This window comes from Amia ocellicauda, chromosome 7 (genome assembly GCF_036373705.1).
Source record: "Amia ocellicauda isolate fAmiCal2 chromosome 7, fAmiCal2.hap1, whole genome shotgun sequence".
In the NCBI taxonomy this organism is placed as follows: Eukaryota; Metazoa; Chordata; class Actinopteri; order Amiiformes; family Amiidae; genus Amia; species Amia ocellicauda.
The window spans coordinates 20,520,286-20,536,545 of record NC_089856.1 but is presented as its reverse complement, the minus strand read 5'-3'; the positions used below and the strand labels follow the sequence as shown (position 1 = coordinate 20,536,545).

General features: G+C 43.3%; 1 protein-coding gene across 4 annotated transcripts in view; it reads right to left on the bottom strand.

Annotated features, from left to right (window-relative positions):
- The window catches only part of atp11b (ATPase phospholipid transporting 11B), a 146,963-nt gene that overhangs the window by 90,172 nt on the left and 40,531 nt on the right, over positions 1 to 16,260 (bottom strand). For all 4 annotated transcript variants that reach the window (XM_066708840.1, XM_066708839.1, XM_066708842.1 and 1 more), the window contains 5 exons: positions 12,573 to 12,701; positions 12,139 to 12,242; positions 11,910 to 11,957; positions 11,490 to 11,554; positions 948 to 1,029 (listed from right to left, as the gene is read on the bottom strand). In XM_066708840.1, coding sequence (XP_066564937.1) covers positions 948 to 1,029; positions 11,490 to 11,554; positions 11,910 to 11,957; positions 12,139 to 12,242; positions 12,573 to 12,701 — 428 coding nt within the window. The remainder of the gene's footprint in view (positions 1 to 947; positions 1,030 to 11,489; positions 11,555 to 11,909; positions 11,958 to 12,138; positions 12,243 to 12,572; positions 12,702 to 16,260) is intronic.

Genomic DNA, 16,260 nt, shown 5'->3' with positions numbered 1-16,260 from the left:
ACAGCGAGGCAGCAAAACTCAAGCGCCATCAGCTGGGAACAGCGGTAGTGAATTCCATTCTACAATTTAAGAATGGAGCCACAGTCCTGCCGTTTAACACATAATACATATATACACATATATACATCACGGGGTGCTGAGTCCAGCAAAGAGGCAAAAGAGGACGAACCTGCGCTGACGTCACGTTTTATAGAACAGGAAGTGGGAAGGGACCTGTTCTGAGTGACGAGCGCAGGGGCCAATGGCAGCTTTGATAGAGTGACGATTCGATCAGGTTCCCGCGGAATGCGCAGAAACCCCTCCCCCTTGGGCAGTGCTTCCGACTTGAAAGATAACTTCTAATACAGTACTAATATACTCTGAGCTAAATCACAAAAAGTAGGCTTCAATTATTAACTTGACCATATTAAATCAATTGCAAAATAGCATGTGCATGTCAAAAACATTTTGAAATTCTTAACATACTGTATGTAGCTGAGGGTTAAAGTTAAGCTTTCTCTTGGTGTAATAGGTGACTTACATAGGTTTGTGAAGTACACCATGCACCACTCATGCGAGTAGATTTAAAAAAAAACTCCAGGCGGCATTCTATCAAGTAGAAAACTCAGTGTCACCCAATTCCATTTCTTGTACCAGTCTGTGGTATTCTCCTAATTGCTCTCTTTTAAGGTGGATTTCACGCATATATGATTTTTTGCTACATTGTCTGTGTTAAGAGCAAAGCTGCCGAGCTAAAAAGTAACTACTTCGTCCATGTCTACTCTAATCAGATTTGGGTCTGAGTAGCTGGAGCATAGCTGTGCATTTATAGTTCAGCGACGAACTACACTCTGGTGCGCTGAGTTTTTGGTCAGGCGACGGAGTGTAAACCCACCACAATACTCCACACAATTAAAGGCATTGTGAACCCGGGGTTCTAGAACATGCCGAATATTCCCTGCACTTACTTCTCCACAGCTGATCGTTTCTGCGACTTGCACTTATAGTTCAAGGCCATCTTTGTCTCCATCCCTGTGTACACCGCCACACCTGAGGAGAACCGGACAACAAATTGGAAATATGAGTTAGCTCTCGAACTCAGACGATAGATCATATGGAGTTTCTCTGCCAGAGTATAAACAAAGTAGAAGTTAACAAGATCAAAGACATTTCCTTATATATACAGTGCCTTGTAAAAGTATTCACCCCCTTGTCATTTTTCCTGTTTTGTTGCATTACAACCTGTAATTTAAATGGATTTTTATTTGGATTTAAATGTAAACTATTCTGTATAAATGAATACTACAGTGAGGGAAAAAAGTATTTGATCCCCTGCTGATTTTGTATGTTTGCCCACTGACAAAGAAATTAACAGTCTATAATTTTAATGGTAGGTGTATTTTAACAGTGAGAGACAGAATAACAGCAAAAAAATCCAGAAAAACACATTTCAAAAAAGTTATACATTGATTTGCATGTTAATGAGGGAAATAAGTATTTGATCCCCTATCAGTCAGCAAGATTTCTGGCTCCCAGGTGCCTTTTATACAGGTAACGAGCTGAGATTAGGAGCACTCTCTTAAAGGGAGTGCTCCTAATCTCAGCTCGTTACCTGTATAAAAGACACCTGTCCACAGAAGCAATCAATCAATCAGATTCCAAACTCTCCACCATGGCCAAGACCAAAGAGCTGTCCAAGGATGTCAGGGACAAGATTGTAGACCTACACAAGGCTGGAATGGGCTACAAGACCATCGCCAAGCAGCTTGGTGAGAAGGTGACAACAGTTGGTTGAGATTATTCGCAAATGGAAGAAACACAAAATAACTGTCAGTCTCCCTCGGTCTCCCACCTTGTGGAGTTTCAATGATCATGAGAACGGTGAGGAATCAGCCCAGAACTACACGGGAGGATCTTGTTAATGATCTCAAGGCAGCTGGGACCATAGTCACCAAGAAAACAATTGGAAAAACACTACGCCATGAAGGACTGAAATCCTGCAGCGCCCGCAAGGCCCCCCTGCTCAAGAAAGCATATGTACAGGCCCGTCTGAAGTTTGCCAATGAATATCTGAATGATTCAGAGAAGAACTGGGTGAAAGTGTTGTGGTCAGATGAGACCAAAATCAAGCTCTTTGGCATCAACTCAACTCGCCGTGTTTGGAGAAGGAGGAATGACCCCAAGAACATCATCCCCACCGTCAAACATGGAGGTGGAAACATTATGCTTTGGGGGTGTTTTTCTGCTAAGGGGACAGGACAACTTCACCGCATCAAAGGGACGATGGACGGGGCCATGTACCGTCAAATCTTGGGTGAGAACCTCCTTCCCTCAGCCAGGGCATTGAAAATGGGTCGTGGATGGGTATTCCAGCATGACAATGACCCAAAACACACAGCCAAGGCAACAAAGGAGTGGCTCAAGAAGAAGCCCATTAAGGTCCTGGAGTGGCCTAGCCAGTCTCCAGACCTTAATCCCATAGAAAATCTGTGGAGGGAGCTGAAGGTTCGAGTTGCCAAACGTCAGCCTTGAAACCTTAATGACTTGGAGAGGATCTGCAAAAAGGAGTGGGGCAAAATCCCTCCTGAGATGTGTGCAAACCTGGTGGCCAACTACAAGACACGTCTGACCTCTGTGATTGCCAACAAGGGTTTTGCCACCAAGTACTAAGTCGAAGGGGTCAAATACTTATTTCCCTCATTAACATGCAAATCAATTTATACCTTTTTTGAAATGCATTTTTCTGGATTTTTTTGTTGATATTCTGTCTCTCACTGCTAAAATACACCTACCATTAAAATTGTAGACTGATCATTTCTTTGTCAGTGGGCAAACGTACAAAATCAGCAGGGGATCAAATACTTTTTTCCCCCCACTGTATGTAGACAAGCACAAACACTATTAACACGTGTTTCTCAAAACAATCGATTACGGAGTGATGGTAAACACAGAGCAATAGAAATGTAGTCTAATTAGCATGTACATGAAAAAGCAACTATAGTAGCCTACTAGAAAACTGTGATTCAGTACAAGTTGTAAACAGCAACAGAAACACTAAGATAGTAACTATTTTAAAATGAATATTTACAGACAATGCCTTCTAACAGCAAATACAAAGGTTAAACGGGATTGTTTTAATCAGGAACAAGTGTACAGCTTTCCTTTACAATGGAAATAAAAACAAAGAAAATGGCTTCCACTAACGGTCAAAGGGAATGGTTACTATAGAAACCAATACTAATACATTGGCGGAATGCAGGAAGGGAAAAACACCACTATGTGGCTCCAAATCAATTAACTGGAGCCAGAACAGCCCTAATACTGATCCCTGTGGAACTCCATTAACAACCTCACTCCAGTTAGAACTCTAATCTAATTGACACCCTCCCTTTCCTATGCATCAACCAGTTCATAGTTACATAGTGCTCCCTAAAATACACAAGAAAAGCGCAGGTGGTAGAGCATTCAGTTATAGGGCCTCGAATCTGTGGAACGATCTTCCAGCCAATATAAGAGAATCTGTCTTAGAATTTAAATCATGTCTGAAGACTCATCTGTTTAGTCTCTGTTTTTCTAGCCCATAGTGCCGCCGGTGTGCCATGGACATGCAATTGCACAACTGTCTTTGGAAATGTCCTGCACTGCTTGACCAGTATCTGAGCATGACTGCCTTCTTGTCTTTCAGCAACAGCCCCCTCTGAGGGTCCAACGAGGCATCTCGTCCCCCACCATGGAAGTTTGATGAGGCACAACTCACCCCAGAGACACCTCACCACGGAGGGCCAACGGGGCATCCACACCCAAGGTCTGACGAGCCATTGCAACCCAAAGTCTGTTGATGGTCCAACCCCACCACCCCCGATGGCCAGCGAGAAGTCTCCTTCAGAGGGAAGAGCACAGCCAGCAGCACCGCTAAAGAACTTTCTGATCTCCTTGATGCTGTAATAACCATACTGCCTGGAGGGGAGGCAACCATTAGGCCTAGGCCCTAAGCCGTGGACCCCCAGAGATTCATTTTCTCCGACATGCCATCCATAAGGAGGTTTTTTTTGTTTCTCTCTCCTCCGTGCCTAAATGTTTTATTTACTTAAATGTACACTCACTTTATTCTAGATCATGTAAAATGTTTACAGGTCTATATTTTATTTTATTGTATTTATGTATTATTTTATTTTGCTGTACATTTGTTGTATGTTTACCAGTCTGTAAAGCGCTCTGCAGCTACCCTGTGAAGGGCACTATACAAATAAAAATTGATTGATTGACTTCAGAACAGTCCAATGTTTTGTTCTTATCCATTTTTGGGTGCTTTTAGCTGTATGTTTTGGGTCATTATCCTGAGACAGAGTTTTCTGACATTGGGCAGTACGTTTTGCTCCAGAATGCCTTGATAGTCTTGAGACTTCATTGTGCCCTGCACAGATTCAAGGCACCTTGTGCCAGGCGCAGCAATGCTGCCCCCAAACATAGCCGAGCCTCCTCCATGTAGGTATGGTGTTCTTTTCTTTGAAAGCTTCATTTTTTTGGCTGCAAACATAGAGCTAATGTGACTTGCCAAAAAGCTCCGGTTTTGACTCATCTGTCCAAAGGACATTCTCCCAGAAGGATTGTGGCTTGTCAATTGTGGCTTGTCGGTGTGTTTGTGTCGTTGCCACTGGACTCTCGGACAAGCCAGCTGAGAAGTCACTCAAGTCGCCGCAGCAAAGTCTCGCACGTTTCCTCGTTTAGTTAAGTTACATTGACTGTTTACATGGTTTGTTGTTTAGCTACGAATTGTATATCTTGCACCTGTTTTGTAGGAAGAGCAGCGACTGTTTGTTAGTGAATTTAGCCAGTAACTTAGCGCACTCGACATGCCCTGTCTGCAATCAGAAGCTAAACACTGTGTAGGCTGTGATTATTTAGCATTTGTTTAACATTACTACGAGCTATTGTTTAGTGTAACTGCGTGTATCTGGCACTGTCTTTGTCTGTATTCAGATATTAAGCGGCCATTAATTGTGCTATTAGCAGTCCTGCGTGGGAGGGAGGGCCATCCTAACCAGCCTTGTGTCATTCAACGCAACACAGGTGTGCACTGTCTTAATTAGTTACAGGTGTCGTATTTAACCGCCCCCCACACCTCTGCGCCAGCAGCCTTCAGTGCCCTCCTCAGTCCTCATCCTCATCCTCCTTGACCTCTCCGCAGCATTTGACACCATTGATCACTCCATCCTCCTCTCCTGCCTCGCTGACCTTGGAATCTCTGGGACTGCTCTCACTTGGTTCTCCTCCTACTTCAGTGACTGGTCCTACCAAGTGACATGGCGAGGCTCCTCATCCACCCCGCAACCTCTCCTCACAGGAACCCTCATCACTTCCCATTGTTTCTCTTACCACTTATATGCTGATGATGCCCAGATCTTCCTGTCTTTTCCCTCTTCTGACCCTCTCATCCCCTCTCACATCTCTTCCTGCTTGTCTGCTATTTCCGCCTGGATGCACTCGCACCACCTCAAGCTCAACCTCTCCAAATCGGATCTCCTCTTTTTCACCCACTCTTCCTCACCCTCTGCTGACCTCCCCATCTCGATCCCCTTGGAATCCACCACACTCTCTCCTTCTTCTTCCGCAAAAAATGTAGGAGTCACCCTCGATCCTGCGCTCTCCTACACCCAGCACATCACCACGCTGACACACACCTGTAGATTCTTCCTGAGCAACATACGCCAGATCCATCCCTTCCTCACCAACTTCTCGACTCAGCTACTCATCCAGTCACTGGTCCTCTCCCGCCTGGACTACTGCAACTCCCTCCTGGCCGGCCTGCCTGCATCTACTACCCGCCCACTCCAGCTCATCCAGAACTCTGCGGCTTGTCTGGTATTTTCTCTGCCACGATTTGCACACACTACTCCACTGCTCCGCTCCCTCCACTGGCTCCCGATACCGGCACACATTCAGTTCAAGACTTTGACCCTCACCTACCGCTGTCTCGACCACACTGCACCAAGCTACCTTCAGTCACTCGACTCTCCGTACATCCCCTCCAGACCACTGCGTTCCTCCAGTGCCAGAAGACTAACTCTGCCTCCTCTCCACTCTCCTTCCTCCAGAGCCCACTCCTTCTCATCCCTGGCCCCTAAATGGTGGAACGACCTGCCCACCAAAGTCAAAACAGCAGAGTCCTTGTCCGCATTCCGGCGCTTACTCAAGACGCATCTTTTCCGACAGTACTTGTAATATTAGTCTTCTATCCCTGCTAGATAGCACTTCAGTTTTATTTGCTTCTCGCATTCTTGATTGTTTTCCTCCTTGCTCCCTTTCCCGTAGCCCTTGACTGTGACCCTACATCTACAGCTAAATTGAATTTGTAATGATTGATGCCTTGTATTTCTGCACTCTGTTTACACTTATGATGTAAGTTGCCCTGGATAAGGGCGTCTGCCAAGAAATAATAATAATAATAATAATAATAATAATAATAATAATATGCATTTTAGCAAATTCTTTTTTATGTTTTACTTTCAAAAGTGGAGTCCTCCTGGGTCTTCTTTCATGGAGGCCACTTTCCCTCAAAAAGCAACGAATGGTGCAATGAGAAACTGATGTACCTTTACCTTGGAGTTCAGCTTGTATCTCTTTGGCAGTTATCCTTGGTTCTTTTTCTGCCATTCATACTATCCTTCTGTTCAATCTGGGGTCGATTTTCCTCTTACAGCCACGCACAGGGAGGTTGGCTACAGTTCCATGGACCTTGAACTTCTTAATATTTGCAACTGTTGTCACAGGAACATCAAGCTGCTTGGAGATGGTCTTGTAGCCTTTACCTTTACCATGCTTGTCTATTATTGTCTTTCTGATATCCTCAGACAACTCTCTCCTTTGCTTTTTCTGGTCCATGTTCAGTGTGGTGCACACAATGATACCAAATGGCACAGTGACTACTTTCCTCCATTTAAATAGGCTGAATGACTTTTTACAAGATTGGAGATGTGTGATACTAATTAAAGAAACAAATTAGTTTGGAATATCACTATAATCCAATTATTTATTATCTTATCTAAGGGTTACCAACAAATGTGTCCAGGCCATTTTAGAATATCTTTGTAGAATGAGCAATAATTAATCTCTTTTCACAGTTTCTTTGATTTATTCTATGACATACCAAAGGCATGCAAGTATACATGATGCAATAGCTTTTAATTTAATCACTTTTCAGGAGGAATTATGCATTATTTAAAGGAGCTGTAAGGGTACCAACAAATCTGAGCACATCTGTAGTTGCCATGGCGCATGACAGCAGATCCACTTATGCACCACTCCCGGAAGGTTGACCACTTATGCATATTGAGTTCTGGTAGAAGGGGCTCTGGCCGACTGCAGCATCTCCACAACACTGTCTGGCAGTCCCAGTGACATTAAACAGAGCCTTTCAGGGGCCAAACCCAGAGCTGCAGATGTGCCGGGTTGGGATGCCAACAAGTCCTTGCATAGTGGGAGCTGACAGGGTTCTATCGGCCACCAGGGGGGCGATCAAAAGGACTTGGGCTCCTTCCTTGCGAAGCCTCTCCAGTGTCAGTGAAAGAAGTGGTAGTGGGGGTAAGGCAAATAGCAGCTCCAGAGGCCACGGGTGGGCAAACACGTCCACACCCAGAGGACCCCCTCCTGTCTCCAGTGAGAACCACAGGGGGCAGTGAATCTGTGCCCAAGTAACGGAGAGGTCAACTCGAGCTCATTCCAGCTGCTCCCAGATCTGTTCCACCACTTAGGGATTCAATCTCCACTCTGAGCTGTCCGGACCCCCTCGGGAGAGGATGTCGGATGCTGTGTTGGACACACATGGCAGGTGTATTGCCCTTATCGATCAGAGATTGTCCTGCACCCACAGGAGAAGTTTGCAATCCGCACGATGCAGTCCAGGTGAGTGCATGCCCCCCCCGATGGATGATGTAAGTCACTACTGTCATGTTATCTGTTGGAACTAAGACATGCTCGTTTGGCAGGATGTGCTGAAAGTGACACTGCTTGTAGCTCCTGTGCATTGATATGGGCCATCAGCCAGTGACCGCTCCAAGTCCCCTACACCCCTATCCCTTTCCATACAGTGCCCCATCCTATGTTGGGCAACCCTGGGGGAATTGTTGTGATTCTGCCACCAAGACAGTGCTCTCCTGCACACTGGAGTTACTGCCAGTCGGTAGTGTCTGTCTCTCGCTGTCTGTGTGTCTGTGGGCATTTACCCAGCATTGTAAGCACACATTTGTAAGAGTGAGGCTGAGGCCTGAGGCGGTAGACCAGCTGGAGAGTCAAGCTCCACATGAATAACACGAGGCAAGTCTCCAAAGACTCAATCCTGTCTTCAGACAGATAGGCAAGCATGTTCACAGAGTACAGCTGCATTCCCAGAAACACTACAGTCTGTGCGGGTTTGAGAGAGCTCTTCTCTGCATAGTCATGTGACGTATGACCTCTGCTGTATGTTCCTCTACCTGCAGCCTAGAATCTAAATTCGATGACCGTGATTACTGCGTGCATTACTGCAATATGTCAGGAAAAACAGAAGAGGAACTCTTTCCCAGGTGACTGATAATGTCAATGGAGGATATGATCAAACTGTGTCAGCAAGAACAGTCCGTTCAAGAATTACACAAAAAGGAATATTATAGTAGAGTAGCACTGCATAAAGCTCTCATTACAAAGACAAACACACATTTGAGAGTTCAATGGTGCAAAAACCATAGGCACCGGTCTACAGAGATGTGGAAAAAAGTGATATGGTCAGATGAGTCATCCTTCACCATATTCTCAACAAGTGGGAGAGTGTATGTGTGGTGTACACCGAGAGAACGGAACAGGCCTGACTGCTTGCCCCTACAGTGAGGGGGTCCGGAGGCTCTGTTATGCTGTGGGGGGCATTTTCCTGGCATGGTTTGGGTCTACTTTTCCCCTTACAGTGAAGTGTCCCTGCAAATCATTACTAAGTTATTCTGAGTGATCACCTTTATCCTATGGTGAAACATCTCTATCCTGATGGGATTGGTCTCTTCCATGATGCCAATGCCCCATCCACAGGGCACGAGGTGTCACTGAATGGTTTGATGAGTAAGAAAATTATGTGAATCATATGCTATGGCCTTTGCAGTCACCGACGTGTTAGACAGCGCTCTCCACAGCCATCATCAAAACACCAAATGAGGGAATATCTACTGGAAGAATGGTGTCCCGAAGACTGGTAGAATCTATGCCAATGTGCACTGAAGCTGTTCTGCTGGCTCGTGGTGGCCCAACACCTTACTGTTTTTCTTTTAATTTGTCACCCGTCTATATTAGGGGTGTAACAGTACACGTATCCATAACGTACCATTCGGTTCGGTACGCGTTGTGATACAAATGAATACAGTGTAGTTTTAACCACGCACTTAACCGTTTTGTGTGCGGAACTAAAATTGTAAACTGCGAGTTTCCCCCGGGAGACGAATCTTGGAGCCGCAACTTACCAATTGAAGTAGTCTAGCACATGCAATGCAGCCTTGTAAATAAATACGGCGATCGCAAAAGACAAGCCAGAGCTTGAGGACCCTCCCGTTATCCTTCAGGTCTCCGGCTTTCCAGTTTCCAGGGTGCCAGCATTGTTACACTGAAATCGGACATGTCGCTGGCAGTGCTCGAACATGATTACTCATTTGAGACGGCATCATCCACATGTGATTATCACTGGAACAAGGAGAAAACAGTGCTGTGCAAACCCTGGTTAAGCAACCTCTCCCTGCCAATTCAGACCGGGCAAAATCAATAACTAAAGCCATAGGTGTTTTTATTGCAACGGATCTGTGACCATACTCTGTTGCAGAGAATACAGGTTTTAAACACGTTGAAAGTTTATTTGAGAACCTTCAGATGCACTTTATGTTTTGTTAGTAGTTTGCATCAATATTGACTGACATTTTAAATAATACCTAGACCCATAGGCGCCAAGTTTTGATATTCCCAGGGTGGGGCTGAGTTACTAACCCTAACCCCCTACAACCACTGCCAGAAAATCAATATAAAAACCGCTGCTTTTCTTTTATAGCTACATTCTAGGCCAGGGTTCGTCAATGTGCCAGAACATAATTATAATTTCCATGCGGGAAAATTTATCAACGCAACTAACGGGGACTATTGTAATTACTGCAGTATAAAAGACAATCTAATTGGAATCGTGTTTTTTGTTTTATTTTTCTTCCATGAATGATTAAGTAACTCATCAAATTCCGGGGGGGGCGAGTCCCCCCGTTTACTGTTCGGCGGGGGCTGAAGCCCTGGAGCCCTGCATAGTCGGCGCCTATGCCTAGACCTAAGTATGTTTTTATTTAAGAAAGAAAGACATGTACCTTAATGTGTCTTCCTTTGTTCAGGGAATTATGGCCAATTAGCCACTGTTTACAAGTTTATAACTTCAAAATAAATACAAATAAATGTTATGTTTTGCATGTTTTTTTTTCCCCACTGTACCGAAATCATACCGAACCTTGATTTAAAATCTGAGGTACGTACCGAACTGTGACTTTTGCGTACACCCCTAGTCTATATATACATACACATTATCCGAAATTTGAAAAACTCTGAAAACCGTGCATGGTGTCAGTTGCGTCTCAGTGCTCCTAGCAGTCACACGTGCGTCAGGTGCTCTCCAATATTGTTTGCTTTATTATTTAAAGTTTTATGTTTTAATGAATATATATGTACACAGAGAGAGAGAGAGAGAGAGAGAAACAGAGACCGATCCTGACCAAGTACAGGCTCAGTGACCACAGCCTGGCCAGAGACGGGCTGACACAGGCCCAGAGGAGCAAGACAGGAGAGGTCGAGACAGAAATGCACCTCCTCCTGCAGTAAATATAGCCAAATATTCTGTAATTAATTCATAAACATTATAACATTTTTTTCAGAATTGATAAATAAAAAAATAAAAAAAAAATAGCTATCCTCCTGGGGGAGGGACACACAGCCCCCCTGGCCGCCCAATATGTAGCCACCTGCCACAACCTCAGGGGCTCACCGTGAAATATACACGAGCACAGGCTGTAAACTTATTATAAATAAGGTAAATGTACATGTATATTAAGATTTTATTCATAATTTTTATTGTACTTTTTTTTTTTTTACTGTAATAACTAACTCTGATTACGGACTTTGATTATAAACCTGCCTTATCCCTTTTTGTACTTCTGCCTGCCTGGTGTTCGGCTCTGCCGGGCAGGCGCTTACTTTCATTATTATTTTAGTGTTTATTTGTTAGTTAGGGACTGTTTATGTATTGCAAGTGCTCCGACAGAGCTAGGTTTTGTCTGAGCACTTGCTAAACAAACAGATGCAGTTCCCTCCCTGCCTTCTCATTGGAGAGGACTGCAGGCTTTGAGGTTCTAATACAATTATATATTCAAGGCATTATTTTCTCTGTTGTGGTTTAAAGATATTGACCATTTATATAATTAAGTGACTGCATTATTACATCCCTAATTCAAGCACACCTAGGCGTGGCATACCATATATTTCTTTGGTGTTTTTCAGCCTGGCTCCCCGCAGAAGCAGGTTCTCTGGTCCCAGGGGTCTAATAAAACAACAATGCTTATTATATTGAAGATAAGGATATTCACACACAAGGCTATTTATGAAAACAACATAATTAATATTTTCTCAGAGAGATTAGCGTTGCTGGAGTTGCAATTGCTAGTTAAAATTGTTTTCTGGATAGCTGGGTGAATAGGGGGTGAAATCTGAGGCTTTTTTGATAATCACTTCCAAGAAACTGAACATTTTAACAATGACCAAGCAGAACTAATCATTGCAGAGTCAACTTATTAGTTATGTCTTATAAGCATCTCCAGCACAATCTATCTACATTTTAACAAACAAACAGATGGAATGCATAAAACAAATGATCCAAAACAAGTTAAAATTTTCACCTCACAATTTCTTCTCCTTGATGTGTTACTGTTATTCGTCCAACAAATCTGAAGTGAGAAAAGTATATTTCACTTAACCAGAGCAACAAATAAAGAAAATGGAAATTAATAGCTAACCAGTGTTTAACTGTACAGGTCAGTGTGTGTGAGGGGTGCATACTTATACACGTCAGTGTGTGGGGTGGCGTTTATCATGTGTAGGTCACTAAGGGGGTGGGAGCAGCATTACCTGTATAGGTCAGCCTCTGGCTGCTGACACTCCACCACAGCCACCAGTGACTCCAGCCGTGCCACTGTCTGAGATACGGCTGTCTCCGGAACTGCATAATGTGTCTGCCAGAGAGGACGACATTCAGAATATTAAATCTTAATGATCTGTGCTGTGCTGGAAAACTGCAGATAACAGAACAACCAAATATACTTCCCATAGGTTTTTAATAAATATTACAAAACATTCAAACAATAAAAAAAAAAAAAAAAAGTATGGCTCAAGGAAATAACAGTGGTACAATCAAGTACCACAGCCAACAACCAAATCTAGACAGGAAAAATCAAGTGAAAATATGATGCAGACATTGATAAGAGAACACTCCCCACCCCCTCTCTAAAACTTAATACCTAATTATTTTATGCTGAAAAGGTCAACACAATTAAGCCACCAACCTTCAAATTTGTTTCTCCATCTAGGCTTGTGGTGGTGATGTGGCAGGTTCCTTCAGCCCTGTCAGATGACAGCAGGACCAAATCTGCAGGGAAAGTCTCATCTTTCGCTACCCTGACAATATCCCCAACCTATTGAGGAAGATAGTTGAACTTTATAAAAGATTGTCAGGTACGCCTCTTAATTTTGCTTTTCTGTATCATGTCCCAAACAATGCAGAAAAATGTCTAATATGTGTATAACAAACTGTAAAGAGAGATTTAACAGGAAGACTAAATTTATTATTACTATTAAAATTGTAACAGTTTGAGTGTTTTATATTTTGCGGATTTCACAATCAAATTGATCTTTACACAAAATATGCCACATATGACAAAGGTCTAAAAGAGTGTTAGACCACCGCATACACCGCCAAACATACACTATCAACCTCGAATATGATTCCTACGTATTTGCAAAACATTTTCACAGCTACTGGATTGGACTCCTCGTGTCAATGAGAATGACACCTGACATTTCACAGGGGCAGGAGAGTAAACCACGGCAGGAGGAACAGATTCCACAGTTCACAGTTCAGTGCCAAATAACTGTTGTAAATGGAGGACAGAAGTATTTACAAGTTGCCACAGAGAGACACAGGAAAGTACAAGGTGAGAGGCAGCCATCTTGTTGTTTGACTAGTTTCAGACCAGTCTTAGCATTGCTCATTTTGTTTTAAGTTTGCCTAAATTTAAATTAGCATTGCCTGTAGTTTGCCTAAATTGGAGTCAATTCAGTTCAGCTGCTGAGTTGGTGAATGTAAACAGGTTGTAGAAGGGAGTTTTTGTCTAGGACCAGCAGGAACTCTGTTGCAGGAGGAGCCAGGTGTGGCCAGTTAGGTGTGAATTGAAGGTATGTTGATCTGCGCTGTATTAGGGATATAGAAGAATTGGTCAATCAGCCCTTGAAAGAGATGGTGTGCACGCCAAAACCTAGGAGAGTTGAGACCTCAGAGCAGGACAGTGTAGAGAACTGCTGGGTTACAGTAGGTCGTCACCGCAGAACAGGGTGTGCACAAACCCTAGAGACACCCCAAGAGCTAGAATTGCCCAACAGGTTCCAACTGCTGGACACCGAGGTGGACAATGACAGCTCAGAGGGTGATGGGGGGGCAGTTGAGCACCAGAGCACCATGGTGCCCACTCCCCCCCAGAAGAGGGAGGTAGTTATAGTAGAAGACTCAATTCTTAGAGGTGTAGATCACACAGTGTGCTCTAGTGACAAGGAGACCTGCATGGTATCTTGCCTGCCTGGTGCTCAGGTTGCAGATCTCCCTAACCTAGTAGACGGGCTACTGTCCAAAGCCGGGGGGAATCCACTGGTCATGGTCCACATTGGAACCAATGACATAGAAAAAGGTAGGACAGAGGTTCTGCAAGACAAATTTAAAGAGTTAGGAACAAAACTAAAGAGCAGAACCTCCACGGTAGTTGTCTCGGAAATACTTCTGGTACCACGTGCCAGGCCAGGGAGACAGGCAGAGATTAGAAAGTTTAACACGTGGTTGAAATCTTGGTGTAGGGAAGAGGGGTTTAGGTTAATGGAGCATTGGTCTTTCTTCTGGGATAGATGGGACCAGTACAAACCAGATGGTCTACATCTAAAAAGAAGGGGGGCTAATGCATTGGGACAGTGTATGGGCAGAGAAATTGAGAATCATTTAAACTAGGGACCAGGGGGGCAGGAAGCTCTGACAATGGGAGATGTTCCTCTAAAGAAAGAAAACAAAGGGAACCTGCTAGTAGGAAAGTCCTGAAATGTTTGTATCTCAATGCCAGGAGTATAAGGAACAAGATGATGGACTTAGAAGCCACAGTGCTGGCATGTGACTATGATGTTGTAGGAGTGACGGAAACATGGCTTACAGAAAATGATGGGGATGAATACAAGTTAGAAGGATACACACAGTTTAGGAGAGACAGGCAAAATCAAAGAGGAGGTGGGGTAGCATTATATGTGAAAGGCAGAAGAACTAAAATTAGACCCCAGTAATGGAACAGAATCTTTGTGGGTGAAACTTTTGGACAAGAGATGTGGAGGATTAGTGGTAGGAGTGTGTTACAGACCACCCAACTCAGATATTCAGCAAGATGTTGCATTGTACAGTGTAATCGGGACTGCATGTAGCAAGGATGTGGCTGTTATAATGGGGGATTTCAATTTCCCAAACATAGACTAGCCCAGTTGGGGCTACAGAAATAGAAATGGTTGAGATGGTAAATGCTTTCTAACTCAATTTGTCAGGGAACCAACCAGGGAGAGAGCATGCATAGACTTGATCTTTTCAAATGACCAAGATAGAGTCAGAGGGACATTAGTTAGAGAACCAATGTCAAATTGTGATCACAATATGGTTAGCTTTGAGGCATTCTTTAAAAAAATAAGGCCCAAGTCTAAAACAATGGTCTACAATTTCAGAAAAGCAAACCTTGAAAGTATGAGGCGGCACTTAGAAGAGGTAGACTGGAGCACACTGGATACAGATTCAGTTGAAAATGGATGGTTATATTTTAAGAATATACTACTTGTGGCTCAGGAGAAATCCCAAAACATAGCAAATTGAGGAACAAAAAACAGTGGCCAAAATGGTTTAATAGAGGTATGCAAAAAATATCAAGAGGAAGAACATGTTGTATAGCGCCTGCAAAAGGGACGGAGATGAAACAAAATAAATAGAATATGTTGAACTGCAAAGAGATCTTAAGAAAGGGATCAGGAAAGCAAAGAGGGAAATAGAAAGAAACATAGCTGTTGGAGCTAAAACTAATGCAAAAAGCTTTTTTTCAATATTACAACAGCAAGAGGACAATAAGGGAGGAAGTGAAACAGATAAAACGGCAAAAATGGAAGTATCTTGGAAAACGAACAAGATGTAGCAAATGTTCTAAATGAGTATTTCACAGAGGTTTCTACAAAAGAAAAGACAGATAACGTGCCACAGGTTAACAATCAGTCCAGGCAAATCCTAAGAGAGATCAGGATAAATGAGGAGCAGGTACTAATGGGACTAGCTGAATTAAAAACAAACAAATCACCTGGGCCAGATGTTATATTTCAAACAGTACTTAAAGAAATGAGAGAAATTATTTATAGGCTGCTAAGTCAAATATTCCAAATGACACTTGGGATGTGCCAACTGACTGGAAGACAGCAAATGTCATACCAATCCATAAGAAAGGGGACAAAACTGAGCCAGGAAATTACAGACCAAATCAGTCTCACCTGCATCACCTGTAAAATGTTGTAAAAAATGATTAGACAGAAAATAGAGGAGCATCTTAATGAAAAACATATTCTTGGAGATGTGTTTAGACGAGGCAGATCATGTCTTACTAATTTATTATAATTTTTTCAACATGCAACTGCAGCTGTAGATCATGTGAAAGCATATGATATGATATACTTCCACACCAAAGACTGATCATCAAATTGGAAGCTGTAGGTATTCAGGGTAATGTAAGTAGATGGATTATGAACTGGTTGATGTATAGGAAACAGAGGGTGTTGATTAGAGGAGTTGCTTCTAATTGGAGTGAGGTTGTCAGTGGAGTTCCACAGGGATCAGTACTAGGGCCTTTGCTTTTTCTAATCTATATTAATGATCTGGACTCTGGGATAGTTAGCAAACTTGTCAAATTTGCCGATGATACT